At 39.7% G+C, this 19,263-nt stretch overlaps 1 protein-coding gene across 6 annotated transcripts in view; it reads left to right on the top strand.

Annotated features, from left to right (window-relative positions):
- Positions 1 to 19,263, top strand: part of NCOA2 (nuclear receptor coactivator 2) — a 271,000-nt gene that overhangs the window by 184,712 nt on the left and 67,025 nt on the right. For all 6 annotated transcript variants that reach the window (XM_050940578.1, XM_050940576.1, XM_050940572.1 and 3 more), the window contains one exon: positions 15,373 to 15,476. In XM_050940578.1, coding sequence (XP_050796535.1) covers positions 15,373 to 15,476 — 104 coding nt within the window. The remainder of the gene's footprint in view (positions 1 to 15,372; positions 15,477 to 19,263) is intronic.

The raw sequence follows: 19,263 nt of genomic DNA, 5'->3' as shown, positions 1-19,263 counted from the left end.
GCCCCCTCAAGGATTGAACTCACAACCCTGGGTTTAGCAGGCCAATGCTCAAACCACTGAGCTGTCCCTCCCCTCTTTAAACAATAAGCATTAATACAGCCAAATAAAATGTCTTGCATCTAGGAACAAGGTATGTAGGTCTCAATTACAGGATAGGAGACTGTGTCCTGAAAAGCAGTGATTCTGAAAAGGTCTTAGGGATCATAGTGTCTATACTTCAAAAAGGATGTTGAATACATGGAGAATATTCAGAAAAATCACAGTAACTATGCAGTATTTCCTAAACACATGAAAGTTAAGTTACAAACACTTGGTAACTAGTACCCTGCATTCCAGTTATAATCCTGGATTTTCATTTAAATTACATTACAGAACACCAAACAGCAAAAACAAAAGTAGAATGTCATTTTAAATTGCTCAGACTTTCACACTTGAAAGTTATACAGTTTTGCTAATCATTGTTTTGGACCTGCCTGGGTACTTTGGGAAGTGCTTGGTTTTGATTGTCCTGACATGTTATTGACTGTTTGGTAAATGTTTTATTTGCCCTCAAAATCTTTCTTTTTTTTTTTTAAATGGGTAAGTAAAATAAATCCTGAGCTGTAATCTAACCCCATTGTGCCACTTTGGCACAGGAAAAAAGTGAGAAAGAACATATATCTTCCTAGCTGAGGATTCCCTTACTGTCATTTATAATAAGGCTCCTTTACATCACTCTGGCAATGTAGAGGCCTTAAAACTTTCACTGGTTTTATTCTCCTGGGGGAATTGACTGAGAATGGGAACAGTTAACTAACAAAAGCAACATTAACATTAACAGTCAGGCTGTTACATTTCTAGCTCAGAGCATGAGATCAATTAACCATCAACAGCAACTTTAACCATGTTACTAACTACACAGTCAGGCTGCTAGTGCCTCAGAAAATGAATCCATTAACTCAGGCAGGGCCAGGGCCGTCCTTAGCCATAGGCAGAATAGGCAGCCGCCTAGGGCACCACTAGGTCTGGGGGCACCGCTCTGCAAGAGCCTGAACATACGGGAAGCAGTGGAGCATGTAAGAGCAGGGCTGCTGGGTCCTAGAGAGAGCCGAATGCAGCACAGTCTGAGGGAGGGGATTGACTGCTGGTGTCTCTGGGAAGGGGTAGGGGAAGGAAATCATCTGTGAGTGTGACTCTTTCCCCTGGCATGAAGTGAGGCAGGCTCGGCGGCTCTGGCAGTATCCTTTGTTGTCCCTCATAACGTCCATTCTTCTCCCCTCTGCCCCACAGAGCACCCCCCCTTTTTCTCCCTCCCCCCCACGGAGCACCCCTCTCTTCCCCCCTCCCCCATCAGGGCTGGGTTGGTGAGGTGCTGCGGGGGAGAGGAGGCTGACTGGCTGCCTGCTGAGGAATGAAAGTGAAAGTAACTCACTTCCTTCCTCGGCAGGCAGCCAGGATTGGAATGGTCACACAGGGCTGGGCTGGGGATAGCCAGATAGCATGTGCGAAAAAGCAGGACGGGGGGTTGGGGTAGGGTGAGCAGATGTCCCACTTTTATAGGGCCAGTCCCAATTTTTGGGTCTTTTTCTTACATAGGCTCCTATTCCCTCCCACCCCCTTCCTGATTTTCCACACTTGCTGTCTGGTCACCCTAGATAGGGGTAATTGGTGCCTATATAAGACAAAGCCCCAAATATCAGGACTGGCCCTATAAAATCAGGACATCTGGATCTGGTCACCCTAGCTGGGGAGCGCATCTCTCCCCTGGGCTGGCAGTGATCCATCTCATCGGCAGGGAGCTGCACAGGGCAGGATGAGCTGCTGTGGCTCCATGGGTGCCCCGTCCCTGAGATCAGATGCTGTGCTAACTTCACCATGGTCTGTTGAGCTGGCAGTGGTGCCCATTGGTGTGTGATCGGGCCTGAGGGTTTACTGCTGCTGTTGCCACTCTGCACCCCAAAAGGTGGATTTTGGGGTCCTGCTGTTTTCCACCTATCTCCCCCTCTACTGAAGCTGTTGGCTCACCCCCCGCTTGCTGGTCCAAGCATGAAAGCAGTACTGTGTTGCCATTTAAAGTGTCATTTAACAACTTAATTTGCCAAAAACTCTTGCTAACTATCCTGAATTCAATTTCAATATTTTTTTTAAAAAAATCAATATCTTAGCCAAAAACAGAAAATTAAGTTGTTGACAATTATTTGTGGCAAGTTTGGTATGGGGAAGGGAGTGGGCCAGTTTTCATCAGAGAAACAAAAAATGTTGACTGACTTTCCTGTAGCCCTGTTACTGCTAAATAGAGCCCTCCAACAACTGTAATATGCTCATCTCCTTACTAGTGTATAGAGCAGGAGTCGGCAACCTACAGCACATGTGCCGAAGGTGGCACGCGAGCTGATTTTTGATGGCACACAGCGGCAAGCTGAGCGGCTCAGCCCGCCACTGCTCTGGAGTTCCGGCTGCTGCCCCATTGGCACCCAGGGTCCCGGCCACTGGCCCCCCTTGTCACGGAGTCACCGGGCGATGCTCTGGAACTGCTCCCCACCAAGCCAGGCAGGACTTTGGGGAGCCTCCTCTCCCTTGGAGCAGACTTGTTCAGGGCAAGAAGCTCACACGTCTTCACCTCCTGGGTCTCTCCTTGGAGCATTCAGCATCCTCTGCCCCTCCGTGTGCTTCCCACAGCGAGTCCACCCCAGCGGGGTCCTGGGGAAGCCACCGGGTTCTGCACCCCCACTTTGCAGTCAGACGTGACTCTTAGCCAGCCAGTAAAACAGAGGTTTATTCGATGACAGGAACAGGGTCTAAAACAGAGCTTGTAGGTAAAGCGAACCGGACCCCTCGGCTGGGTCCATTCTGGGGGGGGGGGGCAGTGAGCCAGACCCCCAGGTCTGCCCTCCACCCTTGACCCCAGCCAGCTCCAGACTAACAACCCCTCCCAGCCCCTCCTCTCTCCTCAGCCCCTTTCCCGGGCCAGGAGGTCACCTGATCCCTTTGTCTCCAACACCTTCAGCTGGCACCTTTGCAGAGGAGGGGCCCAGGCCATCAGTTGCTAGGAGACAGAGTGCCAGGCATTTAGGTGCACTGGCCCTTTGCTCTGCCAGATACTTAAGAACTGCCATGGGGACACTGAGGCACCAACACAGTACTCAGAGAAAACATTAAGAACTTTCCCAGTTCGTCACACCCCTCAACACCCACTGCTGGCCTGGGGACCCCCAAGGAATCCCAGGCTGGCAGCGGCTGAGCAGACCGGTGGCTGAGACCCAGGCTGAGCCACTCGACCAACTGTCAGCCTGGGGTTCCATTCACTCAGCTGGCAGCGGGCTGAGCGGGACTAAATTCAACGAAATAGGAAAACAAGAGCAACTAATGACAAAGTGCAAGAGCCTAGAGCAGTGGTACCAGATGAAGGACCATGGTGGCGGACAAGCATCTGCCAAAATGATGCCAAATATCGGCGGCATTTCGGCAGATGCTTTTCCTCCGGCCAGTATGTGGGTGCACTGAGAAGCCCCTGCGGGCGCAGGGGCAGCTGCGGGCACCGCGTTGGGGACCCTTGACCTAGAGAGCCTCCTGACGGTGATCGTTTTGATTTAAATGGACTTGAACTGTACGAAGAATTGAATTGTTGCCACATGCAAAATCGATGATGGACATTGTACAGTTTATTCATACCAGCAAACTTGTTGACATATATCCTAATGTGTACAGTGCCACTCGTATTCTACTGACAATTCCTGTAACAGTAGCATCAGGAGAACGGAGTTTTTCAAAACTAAAGCTCATTAAAAACTATCTCCGCTCTACAATGAGTCAGGAACGCTTGACTGGTCTTACTATTCTTGCAATCGAACAAGACATCACTTTGTCTTTGTCATACGATGACATTATTACTGATTTTGCAGCCAAAAAAGCCAGAAAGATTGCTTTTAATTAAAAACTAATCCTTGTTTCAATACCTCTTCATAGAAATTTCCAGTAAAATGTTGACAAATTAAAAAAAATATTATTTGCATCATTCTGTCAAATCAGAATTTTTTTTGTAGTGCTACTTCTTTAGTGCTAGTCCATCAGCATTACAGTGTGCTTAATTAAGTTAAACTGGTTTTAATAACATGCATGTGGCAAGTTTTCCAATACTGTAAGCTTATGTTTGCATTTCTAAGAGCAAGACAGGCACGGGGGCACTAGTTTAAAAATCTCACCTAGGGCACCATAAATCCTAAGGACGGCCCTGGGCAGGGCTGTTATATTTGTGCCTCTAGCCTGCCTCATGCATAATAAAAAGCCCTACCCTTCCATGCCAGTGAGCTGCAGTAGCAAGGGAGAGGGACAGAGTGTCTCTCGTTTGTTGGCACGCATGTACGCCTAGACCCCCTCCCATCTCTGAGGCTGCTCCAGGCATGCTGGAACAGACGTGCTGCCTGGGCTGCTGGGGAAGAGGCGTGTGCCCCCCAGCAGATTTTTTTTTTCATTTTTCTGCGCGGGGGGCACAGAAAAATGCAAGCTATATGAATTCTGCGCTTCCGCAGGGGTGCAGAAATCTCCTCCCATTCCTCCCACTCCCCCGAATAAGCATTTCCAGTCATTAGCTGTCAGAAGTGGTATTTCTGTCAGGATGGATTTTCTTTCTGTTTTATACTCTCTCCTTCTCCTGTCTAGGGCTCCCCTCCCACCCCATTCTCTACTGTTTTTCTCATTCCCCCAACCTTCTTTCTTTCATCCTCCCATATTCTTTCTACACTCCTGTCTCAGTTATTAGTGTCTCTTGCCTAAGTGCTGCCTTAACTGTGGCACTGGGACCAGCTCCACTGTAGTTTCCTCAGTCCTTGTCTCTATTTCTTATTCTGATGTACCTTCCTGCACTCCTTAAGCAAATCAGTTGAATGTGGACAGATGACTTATGGAATACCTCAATGATCAATATTCAGAATTATTATGTTGGAATTACGACTTTAAGCTGTTTGTCACTAAAGTCTAGCTTCTAGAGATGTTTAATCTTAATAAAACTTTACAGTGCACTTAGTCTGGGCTATTATATTTGGTGTTAAAAATATAGTCAGTGAGCAGTGTAAAACCTAAAGTTAGGCTTGCTCATTGTATAGCAGTGCTACAGTGAAGGCCTTGCTTCTCTAAGACCTTCCTTTCATTGACTGACAAAGGATGCTATGTATACAGTTGTCAGTCTGGCTTCCTCAGGTTTGTTGCTGGTGGTACTACCACAGTTCTTCTGGTTTCTTTTTGTTCTGTTTTACGTTTCTGTGGTGTTTATAAAATAAACAGTTATTTTTTTCTGTGAAGCTCAGGCAAGAGGGTATATGCTTTGTCTCAATCAGAGCTTTTTATTAGCTGTTTGAGCACCAGGACTTAGTCACCAGTCATTAAATGTCATTTTTCATAGCTCACTATTTGTGGGTGTGCTGTTCATTTTCAAGGCAGGTCAAGCTTTCCTGCAGAGGAAAAATGATAAAGGACCAAAGGAAATAGATAAAGCAGAGCTATTTGAATTCAGCTATTTTTCTATTTGTGCTGTGCCTGAAGGATTCAGGCATTCAAGTGGGGACTGAAGCTAAAGAAGACTACTTCATCACTTTGAAATAGAAAAGTGGAACCCATAGCACCTAAGTGGCAAATATGATTTAGTCTCTTGCAGAGCATTTATACCCATCAGCTCCAGTAGTACGCCTTTTAAAGTCTGACAGGACAGCTGAATCTATTTGGGACATCTATGAAGATTTACTTTGTCTAGATGTCATTCTTAGCAACAAGATGATCAGAAGTTTTCTAGTGTGAGTGGAAAGGGGATAGTCTTCCATTTCAAGTAATCAATTGGCCAATACCAGGTTAATAACCAGTATGGTCTCCATAACAGGGTGAACTGCAAAGAATGGGGTAGACAATTCCCAAAAAGCTGGTGGATATTCCAATACTTAGAAACTTTAAAATTCCTTGAGAACATTGACTATGGTTGGAAAACGTAAAAATGCTCTTAAGCAGAGCATCGTATAGCTTGTGTATTAAAATTTCTCCTTACATGAATTATATACAAAAGGATAAGAGATGCCCTTAGGAGAAGCAGGTTATTAGCTGTCATATTTCTTTTGGACATCTTTGAAATAATAAAACACTTCAGTCTCTGAATTTCCCGAGACAGAATAATGTCCTCATTGCTTATACATTTTTTGCATGATTAAATATGCTTAATACCGCTATCTAGAAAAGGAATTATTGACTGTTGGAGGAATTAGGAGCTGCTGTATCCCCTCAGCATGGGCACATAGTTTTAAACTTTTTTCTGTTTTCTGTCAGCTGGCTTCAATTATCTACCTTACAATTTTGCCTGCAATTCATTGTGTGAGATGGGGAGGGCTCTGAGTTACTATAGAGAATTCCTTCCTAGGTGTCTGGCTGGTGGGCTTTGCCCATACGCTTAGGGTCTAATTGATCACCATATTTGTGGTCGGGAAGGAATTTTACCCAGGTCAGATTGGCAGAGACTCTAGTGGGAGGGTTTCCTTCCTCTGCAGCACAAGATGCAGGTCACTTGCAGGTTTAAGATAGTGTAAATTGTGGATTCTCTGTAATCTGAAGTCTTTAAATCATGATTTGAGGACTTCAGTAACTCAGCCAGAGGGTAGGAGGTCTATTATAGGAGTGGGTGGGTGAGTTTCTGTGGCTTGCAAAATGCAGGGAGTCAGACTAGATGATCATGATGATGGTCCCTTCTGACCTTAAAGTCTATGAGTCTGAGTCTTCACTTGACCTTATCTTATGCATCTTACGCTTTTTGATGTACCATTTTAGGCCTGTTGAAAGTCTTCTATTGGTAATGCAAATACAGCAGGAAACTTTCATGCTACTGTTAATGACCTTGTATATCACATATTTGTCATCCATGCCCTAAAATAAAGGAGCTATTCTTAAATCATGTTGATGAGGTGTTTGAAAAAGGATATTATCTGTTTTCTCCTAACATTTACTGTCGTCTGGAAGAGCAAAATGGAGAAAATGAGTTTAGATAGATTGTTGACATTCCTGCAGAGTATGTTTTCTTGGCCCAAGTTTGGGAAACCTGTATGTTTAATTAAATTGGCAATTAGGCTATGAAGTCTAGTCCAAAAGATCATTAACCTTCACATCTTTCTTTTCAAAAACTCTTATGAGTTGTTATATTTCAAAGAACTAATTGGAGAGTCATTAACTTCCTGAAGGCTGCACATTGTTCCTGTGGCAGTGAAGGAGCCTTGTTTTGAAATAAATGATCAGATCCTGCTATATTTCAAGTCTTCAAAAACATCATCTCAGCCAAAATCTTGGTAGAACTAGGGACTCTCACCACTGAAACATCGAGTAATGCTATTTTTAAAGATGAGTTATCAAAACAACTGAGATTATTCATTAAAAAAACAAATACCTAACACAAATTTGCAAATGCCAAAAAGTACATTTATATTTTTCTGTCCTAATTCCACACATACCAAAGAAAATAATTACATTGTTAGGCTGAGGGATGCTGAATATTTGTATCTAATGTATCAGAGCAGGGTCATTTAGTTTGGCACTTCTTATTAAAATATTTTGACACTGAGCCGAATAAATATAATGGATTTCTAAGCCACCCAAGATAGATGTATAGCATTCTGTTGTTATATAAAGGTAAGCAGTTTTTATGGTGAGTTTTTTGAAGTGTCATCTCAGCATTTCTTTAATACCAGAAAAGGTAAAATGTCTTTTGAATCTAGATAGTTAAATCTGCTTCTTCTAACCTGATGTACAGAATAGCTCAGTAGTAACTGAGTGTTGTGACCGGGGTTCCAGTGTAGGCCAGCTGCAGTCACTCAATTAGGGTGAACTGCAAAGAATGGGGCAGACAATCTCCAAAAAGCTGGTCGATATTCCAATACTTAGATTCACCAAGTCAGCCTAAAACAGCTTCTTTATTACCTCACTGGTTACTCAGAAGTCCAAACAAAAAGGTTCCCTTAAAGTGATCCAGCCTCAGGCCTCCATGCAGGTACCTAAGTCAAATATGATGATTTCTGAAAATCTTATTTCATCATATAAAAGAAAGAGTTCTACCAATCCCAAAGGATCAGACACTTTCCCTCCCAGGTTATTGATTCATAGCAGAGATGAGCTTTGTAGTTGCAAAGAATGTGATTTTTAATTTATTCTTTTTGTTCGTGAAACTGCAAATAAGTACTCTGTGCACCCTCATATAATATCAAAATTCATACTTAACAGTATACATGAAACTGCTTGGTCTATGCAAAAAAACCAAATTAAACACCATATACTAACTCCATAATAACAAAATTACACCCTGCCATCCTTGCACACCTAACCTTCTCAAATGCTTAGGAAAAACAGCTAGGCATTGCAGGATGTCTAGAAAATCCACAAATGCAGACTGTGACAGACCCAGGAAAAGTGAATTCCAGGTCCAAGGGACCTTCAAGAGGAATGAAGCTAGCCTCATAATAAGGTAGGCCAAAGCACTTCTGCTGTTCACTGCTGAGACATAGATTGAGAAAAGGTTTCTGAGGTAACCATTTTAATCTTGGTTTTAATTCTCTGATGGTTTCACTTAAATATCAGGATGCCAAACAGGCTCTCTGTGCTTTTACGGATAGACATGTTAGAGGTGACCTGAACAGGAATAGGACTTTGTTACATTTGTTACTTTAAAAAAAAAAAAAAGCGGGTTTTGATCTTTTAGGTTTTGGGGTTCCGAGAGAATGCATCTCCTCTTCTGCTCCCCATTATGAGGCAGAAGGTGAGTTGAAATTTTGGAGAGAACCTCAATTCCTAGTTCACAATCCCACCAACTTTTGATAGAAACTAGATGTCCCGTCACATCCCCTTCCGCCCCGCCCTTTCAATGGTATCCACCACTGTGTCCAGCAAAAGTGGATAAACCTAAAGATTAGGTCAATATTTCTGCAAATGATCAATAATGAAATAGTAAGAGTAAGACCAAGAGTTAATGCCCCTTACACCAGTTGTTTAAGGCTGTTTATTTGTCTGTTTAGGATAATGTCATGTCATTTCAAATTTGGAAGCTAGCAGTTGTTTTTGCAAAAGACTAACTTTTTTTTTTATAATTAAAAGCTTAGATTCAGCAAACAAATTTTGTAACAGGTCTGGAGCCAGTTCTACAGTTGCAGAATTATGGAAAACATAGGTGTGATGACCAAAGTTTGTGAGCACAGTTTGTAAGGAGGGGATTATATACATGGGGAAAGAAAAGAGCCTTCATGGAGGAACAGATTCAAACTGGGCCATTTGCTGGCCAAGGTTTGGACTTCATTCTTCCCAAAGTTTATTTCATTACTTTACCCTCCACTTCCATTTATACTTCCAATTTAGCTTAGGTAATGGGGGATTGTACTGCCGAGGATAGTGCCAGATGGTAGTTATATGGAGTAAGAGAAAGCTAATATTGGAGAAGAGTAGACCAAAAGAGAGAACCATGGTGAGGTAGGAGAAGATACATTCATATTCATTATTTTATGCATTAATTGAACTGTTTGTTTTATGATACCAAAAAAATGCCCCAAGGCTTTTAGAGTACACATTATACTTTCAGGGAATGTCAGAAAACTTGAAACACTAGATACTATACTTTCATTTTCTAAGATCAGCAGTTCCCCAAAATTTGAAAGGTTGTGTCAAAGTTTGGCTACGCTTTGCGTCTTTGGGGGAAGGGAAGGCTTATATAATGGTTCTAATATTTTACAGAAGCTGCTTTCCACAGTTCTAGGGGTAGGGGTGAGGTGGTTAATCAGGCCAAATGTGTGTGGGAAATTCTGAAAAGAATATAGTATTCAGAGCGTTTAAACGTAGTGTTATAACTGTTCTTGGATGAATAAGCGAGATTACAGTTTTCAGTCTTCTGTTCGCTTAGTCCTGTGTCATAAGTTTAAGTGATTTTTATATCACCAGTGTAGTAAAAGTGAAACAAAGTCTGTTTCGTTCTCACAGGACCTGGATTCTGATATCAGTTTGAGCTGGGATTGGGTGATCAGGCTGTCCCCTTGATGCAGAAGGGAAACCATGATTTGCTAAGGAGAGGTTATGTGTGAGGATGGGAGTGAGGCAGCTTGAAGCTTTGCTCTTAGACTACTCACAGTGAATAAAAGTGCTGAGAAAAAGTGCATCTGTGCTTTTTTAATGTGTACTGTAGGAGATGTCAGCAATCTGATGATCTCTAGTACATTAATGTTGAAAAGATAAACACATTTGGAGAGCACAGGAAGGGCCTTGTGTTTTGATGTTAGCAGAATGCTTCCTAATGAATAAGAATGTGCTGCTGGTTTCACAGAGCCATATGGCTGCTTTTCTAATTTTAGTTCAATGCAGATGCATAATTCTTCCCTGTTTTACCTCTTAAAACCTTTCTGAGATATTACAAAGCTTTTCCTATAGTACTTGATCTATAGTTTAAGTGGAAAATGAGTACACTAATCTAATGGATTCTTTACAGCATATCTTTGCATGGAGTTAAGTGTGACAGCAACCTCGATTTATAATCACTTCCCTAAATAATAGGTAGGCGTGTTCATGGAGGAGGGGCAAAAACTTTCTGCTGAGTGTTACGGTGTGTTGTTTAGATTGTTGTCAAAGAAATGGTATCTGTCTTTTGAAAAATTCAAAGATTTTGGAGGGAACAACTTTGCTCATGCTGAAGTACTAGGAACTGGTTAACAAATATGTTTAAGTACACCTCTACCTTGATATAATGCTGTCCTTGGGAGCCAAAAATCTTACAGTGCTATAGGTGAAACCGTGTTATATTGAACTTGCTTTGATCCGCTGGAGTGCGCAGCCCCGCCCTCCCGGAGCACTGCTTTACCGCGTTATATCCGAATTCATGTTATATCAGATGGTCTTATATCGAGGTAGCGGTGTGTATCAAGTACTATTTTAGTTATAGGTTCTAATTCTTTGAATTATACAACTACAAGGAAAACTTCTATCCCCACGGTTAACCAGGCATTGGAATAATTTAAAAATTCTTCATTGCTTTGCTTCACCGTGCCTTGTATTGTATTTGCTAATCTGCCATTGGAACACACTGAATTAATAAAAACGTTTTTTTTTTCTTACACTAAAGTCTGTAAATATGAAGCTGCTCTTTTTTATAGTCCTATTTATACTAATAACATTGTCTCTTGCCATAGTACACACAATTAGTATTTAGTAGTGATTTATAAACCTATGTCATTATGAAATCTGAAATTTAAAGAGTCAAGTATGTCTAGTCAATTTTTTTAATTAATTAGATCTAGTGCCTGAAACTACTTTTATCTCTGTCCTCTGCCAATTCATATGCTTTTGTAATCACACTTTCCTATGTTTTACTTCTTTAGTCTCTCCCCTGTTGCTGTATGAAAGACTAGCTGACAACATGTGAACACAAATGGCTCTCTAATACATAAACAAATGTGAACAAATGTAGAGGAATTAGGTGTTTTAAAAGCATTTGTGCTGTAGAATTTAATTTTAATTGTAGATTCAGAAATGCTGTGTAGCATTTAAGTCACCTTCCAGTAATCAGTGCTAGTGATGCTGATGCTGCTACAGTTGGTTAAATTATAAGGGTATCTCCTGAATCATGGCTGTTTTCCTGTAGAGAAATGAATGTTCTGGTATTACTGACAAGAAAAGTCTCTGTTTGTATTTTTGGTCTGTTATTTCAATAAATAAGAATGCACGACTTTGGATGGACATGACATTCCAATAGCAACTCTAGAAAATGATAAAGAGAATGAAATGTATGTTCCGGCTGAGAAATTCACTTTTAAAGAAGTGTTGCATAAAAGAACTGCTTTCTTTGGCTACAGAATTTTTGGTTTATTTGTTTGGTTTTTGCTTGAGGCTTGCTTTGTGATGTGCTGCTGTTTATATCAGGAAATAGTCTGAAATTTCACTTTCAAATGTATGCGTGATGGTGCCTGTGATGTAGAGCAACATAATCAGGATGTGCTGCAAATCTATTGTCTCTCCCCCCACTTATTTTCAAAACGCTTGTACTGCTTATCTGTCTAATGCTTCCTCACTCACTTCTCCCTTTTTTGCTGCTTTTGTTCCAGTAGAAAACACACATAATAGTGACTGCAATGAGACAAAAATAAATATATAAAATATATTGATGCAAATCTCCTCCTCTTCTTTTTTTTATAGTTTGACTCATCTTAACATGGTCCCTGAAGAGACTCAGGTTTTGTTTTGTTTTGAAAATGAAAGTCTCTCTAATTTGTATTGGATTTCTGGGTTGCAAGGCAGAGGAAGGGTCAAGGAGGGATTGTTCCTCATTGAGGGAGAGAGAGTAAAGCATAGAAACAGACAAAAGAGAATCCTCGGATTGCGCATCCAGTTGTGGTACTGCAACTGCAGGGATGTATTGTTTAAAAAAGAGAGAGAGAGCGAGATCCAAATCCTTTCATGTTTTATTTGTCTTTAAGGGAGCTAAAGGGACCAAAAAAAAGTATAGAAGAAAACATTTTGCGGGTGGAGGTGGGGAGAGAGGTAGGGAAATTTAAAAAATATGTAAAGAGACTTTCAATGTTTGCTCTTGACTTGTCTTCATTTGATTTTCAGAGTTCTTGCTAAATTCATGTGCTTTAATAAAGGTTAGATTGTATCTGAATCTGGGATAAGCTTCAAATAAAACTTGAAACACTCCCAGTGCTGAGCATACTGAAAAAATGTTTGTTTGTTTTTACTTGTGGATATAAAAAATAAATATCGTTAGTGACCACTGGAAAAAGGCCTAGTGTCAAATATGAATCAGTGTGTTTTGGTATCTTAATACTTAAACAGCTGTACATCTGTCCGCAATTTAAAATGGAAACTGCATACATACCTAAAATGCTACATAATTGCATGTGTATGTGTTTACTTAGCATAAAAGTATGTCTAAAAGGAGTTCTATTTTTATTTTTTAGTCTCTAGGTTAAACTTTTCATTGAGCAGGGCTGATAATTATTTTATGTGTCGTTTCAGAATTACATAAATTCTTTTCCAGTTTAATTTAGTAAATATGGGCTCAGTCTTGTTATCCCTGTTCATATGAATAGGTCCAGATTCTGGTTTGCACTCTGATACCATTGCAGCACTTAGGATGGGTTCTGAACTTAAACAGCCAGCAGAGAATTCTCTTTATGGAGGTAAATTCTCCACTGGTGTGAATAGGATTGCCAACTTTCTGATTGCAGAAAACCGAACAGCCTTGCCCCACTCCCTGCCCCGTCTCCGAGGCCCTGCCCCCACTCACTCCATCCCCCCTTCCTCCATCATTCACGGACTCCTTGTTGTTTTTGTGGATACAGACTAGCACGGCTACCTCCTGATACTTAACCTGTCCTTGTAAATCCAATAAAGAAACAACGAGGAAGCACCAATGCATTGAACAGATCTGTGCCAGATATTTTCTATGATCTGCAACATTCATCTAGCCATAATTGTTCACAAAAGAAATTAACGTCATGCTGTTTTAATTAGCTTAGTGCCTCTCTCCTGTCTATCCCCAAGCTGTTGCACATCTGATATGATTTTTTTTTTAAGGTCCCTATGTCAAGAAATTTTGGATCTAGAGCCATTTTTATATGTTGTCTAAAAGTTGGAATCCCATCTTTCAAATGGCATAGAGAATTAATCTTGAGTTTTAGGGGGTCAAGAGAATGTGTTGAAGTTTGTGACTTTCATTTTGATCCCCCATCTGGAGAGACTTAAGAATTCCCATCAAGGCGAGAGACCCCCTTGCAAATAATAAGGAAGTGGAGACTGTGTTAGAACTACCCAGTGTAGATAACTGGGTGTGTTCAGTCAGATTCACCCACCGTTGGAGGGAGAGCCACCGAGGATTCTGTTGCACGTTACCTGTAATAGATGTACACTGATCTTGGGGAAATCCAGGATTTTGGTGACCAGTCTCTCAAAACAGAGAGGACACAGGAACTGTACATTCAGATTTTCTGATACGTAGCAATAGATTAAATATTACACAGTTATCACTGAATAGTAAATCCAAGCATTTTTAGGAGTCTGTTGTCACTCTGGGTTACTTTTTAGATCTTGTGTTTTATTGAGTGGTCACCAAAAATGTACTTTGAATTGAGGATTATTAAGATAATGCAATGATCAGATGTTGCATTAATTTTAGGTAATATTTTTTCTGCTAATGTTCCCACTTAAACTCCAAGATAAAAATAAAAAAGAGATACAGAATAATTAATATGGATTGGCATGATTGTGAGTGCAGATTTGCTAAATTAATCTGCTTTATAAGATATTTTGAAGCCAAAATTCTGGTTTGGGTGTTTAATCAGTACTGCAGCATGGAGCACAAACACGGGTGCAAAGTGTTCAGATGCGTATAATTGAAACATTAGCATAGGTTGTAGTTTGCTCCCAGAAGTTATTGCTGTTTGCTTCTGTTTATCATTTAATTTTCATGCAGTGCTCTTGAAATTATATGTATTTTATGTGCATATTGGTAAATATGCATAAATGACAGTGGAGGGAAAAACTATAGCAGGGGTCGGCAGGCTTTCATAAGTGCTGTGCCGAGTCTTCATTTATTCACTCTAATTTAAGGTTTTGCGTGCTGGTAATACATTTTAATGTTTTTAGAAGGTCTCTTTCTATAAGTCTATAATATATAAGTAAACTATTGTAATATGTAAAGTAAATAAGGTTTTTAAAATGTTTAAGAAGCTTCATTTAAAATTAAATTAAAATGCAGAGTCCCCCAGGCCGGTGGCCAGGACCCGGGCAGTGGGAGTGCCACTGAGAATCAGCTCGCATGCCACCTTCGGCACACGTGCCACAGGTTGCCTAAACCTGAACTATAGTGTGAATAATATAATGTGAATTTTAAATGATAAACAATAATAATTGTGTGGTGTGGAAATGGGAGTGCAAAGACTGTTTCACTGATGCGTGAACTCCGGATCAGTCTAGTGTTGTTAGCTTCCATTTTCTTTTTAAATATAGTGCTCATGAAAAGATAGTGCAGGGACAACGAGATAGGTGATTTGCAAGGTCTTCTAGTCAGCTCTCCACCTGTTTGTAAGCAAAGAGTGCCTGTCATGCCAGACTGTGTGTGTGTGTTTGCTCTGTACTTTAGTCAAATATCTGTTAGGGACCAGGATGAAAACACTACAGTATATCTATTTCACTGCTATCCTACAGAAGGATTTGAGTCTACAATTCCAGAGTTGGAAAGTTAACCCACTAGCCCTGCTTCCCCATATCACAATGGAGATTTCTTTAATCTCAGTAATAGTGGTTTGCTTGGTATCTGTCACAAACTGCTGTGGACTTGAAGAATGATAATACCTTTTTAAGAGCTCTGTTCTGTCATTTAATGCATAGTTCTCTTTAATGCAGAAAAAGCAGCAGCGGCCAATGAAGATGAAGTACAAAAAGCGGATGTATCATCTACAGGTCAGAGTGTCATTGACAAGGATGCACTTGGACCAATGATGCTTGAGGTGAAGTGCCTAAAGTTTTCTCTATATTAGAGTTAATTCTGCTACATATAATATAAAGATGAATGTCATGGAGTGAAAAAATCAAATTGGAACTCATTCTTAAAGGCATGATCAAATGTTATCACTTCAATAAAACAGCCATCCTTGCTACTTAGGATGCCATTCCATGTCACAAATACAGAGCATGCTGCTGATCCTATTGAATTTAATTCAGTGACAAAACATTGATTCCCAGGGTAACAATAGCATCATATTCTATATTTAACCATTGTAGTTGTGGATATTTTTTGAGTTCCAATATTTTTATTAAATGTCTAATTTTGTGTGCCATTCTGGAATATGGAGATTTGGTAAACCCATTTGTATGCTCGCATTGACTTACAACACGTATACATTTAGAGAAATACTCCTTCTCCACCAAAATTATGCTTTATTGCTACACATTGTTTTAATTACGTTTGCCATTTCTGCATAGGTAACATGATTGTATCCCCTCCTGATTACAAAAACACACATCCATGAGAATTCTTCAGGATAAATCTTTTGATTAGCTTAGCAGAGAATTCTGCATGACTTTAACTGTGTGACTTCCACTGATATCAGAAGAGGCTGAATGGTTGATACCTTAACTCTTAAATGCACCCTGGATATTGTTATCTATAGTGCATACATGTCACCTAGGACGCTAACATATTAAACTACTGTCATTTACTCTCTGTCACTGATATTTTATCTGTTTAAGATCAGTTACAAACACTTAATACACATTCTGACACTGATCTTTATCTGTAAGGAGGAATAAATGTTGGTTTAGACAAAACTAAACACAAACCCCTGAGTCTAGGTAGAGGAACCAAGGTTGACAGATATATAAATTACCCCATTATTCCTAAAATGTAGCATTTGCCAAGCGATAAACCCTAATAAATATACCAATGATAAATATTTGAATTACTTTCCATGACTCATTAGATAAAAACACAGAAATTTGACACTGTTTCCTGAGCTGTATATGGAATTAGGGCACTGAAAAATTCTCAACTACTAGGCAGAGCACTAGAAGGTTAGACAGATTAGACAGACTGAAGAAGTTGTCCCCTGAATAACTAGGACATTACACTCATTAGATGAAAACTTTATTTAATATTTATTACACTTGCTCACTGAACTGAATGTTGCTGTTTTTGCTAACAAGCAAAGTTAAACCTCAGAGCTCATACATGGCAGCGTAGTAATTCCAGTCTTCATGTACATGTTAATTGATCATAAAGATCTGATTTAATCACACACACGAAATTAATTTAAGGCTAAAGAATTATCCCTATCTCACCCTATTGTGCTTAGCTATTGCAGTACACAGGGTATTTAAAATCACAGGTGATACCTTCGTGTTACTTTATTAGGATTTAATTTATTTTTCTCCTCTACCTTGAAACCATTCTGCATTGACCATAAAAAATTAAGAAATGATATTAATAAACTCAGGCCTTTGCGCAACAGATTCTTAAAAGGTCGCAAAGACCACAGATGTATTCTGTGTATCTATATCTTTGTAAGGAAATGCAATTAAGTATTTTCATCTCTTTAAAAGTCTCATAGGCTTGATGAGTCCACTTTTTTCTCTTTATGAAGTAAGGAAAATAATGGCAAAGGTAACTGATTGCATACTAGTTATCTGATTTAGAAATGTAATTTTCTTTTCTATTAAACAATTTAATTGGGGAGTGTCCTCATACTTGCAAGCGTTTCTTGCTGAAGAAAGTAAATAGCATTCATGATCATTTGCTAGTTCTGATGGGATTTCAACAGATTTCCTGTTTAAGGCAGGGGAGTGCGTGTGCAAAAGAGAGTGAGACAATAATCCACAGCAACCCAAAGAACAAAACTTTTTCTTTTCCACTACGTCCTCTAAAAGAATTTCTGTTCTCTTATTCTCTGTGCCAGCCTCGTTGCCCCTTATATGATCCCGTCAGAGCAAGAGTCCTGAAGGAAAGGGTGCAAGATTACATTATTGTTCCAACAGTTTGCCATGGTGCAGTATATCTGGGGAAGAGAGAAAAAATCAGCATTACAGTAGAAACCTCAATACATTTTAAATAGTTTGATTCCAAAAGCTGGTTTGACAGCCTAGTAGTTACCATATAAGATGAGGGGAATCACTGAGATGCTGAAGACCCTGTTAGACAACTACCTGCAATTTGTGTCTTTTGAAAGTCTTCCCATCATGCATAGATACAGATACAAAAAGACATTGAACTTCACCAGTGATGTCAGTAGGAGATTTGCTGTTAGAATTGGGCCTAAATAAATTAAAACATTTTAAAAGGTATAGTTTACAAATAAATAATTGTGCAACTGTTAAGAAACTGTATAGAAAGGAGGCAAGTCTTCACAAATAGGCAAGGGTTAAAATAATTAGAAACAGAAAGAAGGTAGTGGACACAATGCAAAGAACAAACAGACAATACATAAGGATTAAAAATTCTGACAATTGACAGCACCTAAAATATCTAAATTCAAAAGCAGTTGGAGATGTGTGTGTGTGTGTGTGTGTGTGTGTACACATACAATCTTACTTTTACTATATATAATTTAAAAATGGAACAAACGAGACATTTGGTAGTCATTATCTTGAATGCTCTGCTTGTATGTTGTGCCTTCTTTTACCCATCTTCTTTTGGGTTTTTTTTCTTTCTGTTTTTATATTGTATGCTCTTTGGGACCTGGATTGTGTCTTTGTATACAGTGTATCTGTGCAACATCAAGCATGTTGTGGGCGCTACTGTAATATAAATAATAAAACAAGCAATTTCCTTTTGATATGCTATAGGGTCCATGGCCAGATTTTTTTATTTTTTTATATATATATATATATATTTTTATATATATATTTAAAATCTGGATCTGCTAACAGCTCAGTGCTCTGTAGTATATGTAATACACATCTGCAGCCTAGGTATGCTGTGAATGCATATTAAGGATATTGCAGGTTGTGTATTATAAAAGATTTAGCCATTTATATCACGTGCAAATGTACAGTGCTGTGACAACTCCTCCTTGTGCTGTACTCAGTCGTATCAATAGTGTGGATCCACTAACTTTTATTTCTAAAAAATCATGGATAACCCTGTTGTCCTGTCAGTGGTTTGTTCCTCTGACTATAGATACAAAATTACCTTCTTGCATTTCCAAATCAAAATGGAGGTTAAACACTTGTTTTTCAGAGCAGCCTTCTGAAGAGTCAGTATATCAGGCAAAGGGGCAGAAGGTTCATGTGGGATGAGCTGGTAATTGAATGCTTGAATCCAATGGATTTGATTGTTTGAATTTAAATCTCTGTACCCAGTCTGTTTACATGTCATAAAATTAAACAGGGAGGAAGGTTCTGAGTTATTCCTAGACATTTATGCACAATCATGCTTGCATCATAAGAACAGTCATTGCTAAGCAACAAACTAATGCTTTTATCTTTGCATGAGAACTTATTACTGAGCCTGAACTTTTGTTTTCTCTTGGTTAGGAGAGAAATAAAAATATAATATTCAGCATATGTTTTAAAAGGAAGTCAGCAAATAGTTTTCAACAAGTCCAGTAACTGGGTTGTCACACTAGACTTTCAAAATCCAATTTTTTCTTTCTGCTTTTAAGTACTGGTTTCACAATACCGTTGATATGAAATCTACTTCTTACATCGCTTTTCAGTTTGTTCGTATTATATCCTGAGTAGAATTTGATCCACTACATGGAATTTTGTATTCTTCTCATCATTTCAGTGCAAGCTAGCTGA

Source organism: Gopherus flavomarginatus, chromosome 2, assembly GCF_025201925.1.
Source record: "Gopherus flavomarginatus isolate rGopFla2 chromosome 2, rGopFla2.mat.asm, whole genome shotgun sequence".
Taxonomy (NCBI): domain Eukaryota; kingdom Metazoa; phylum Chordata; order Testudines; family Testudinidae; genus Gopherus; species Gopherus flavomarginatus.
Note: the sequence above shows the minus strand (reverse complement) of the source record. Positions and strands in the feature narration are given on the sequence as shown.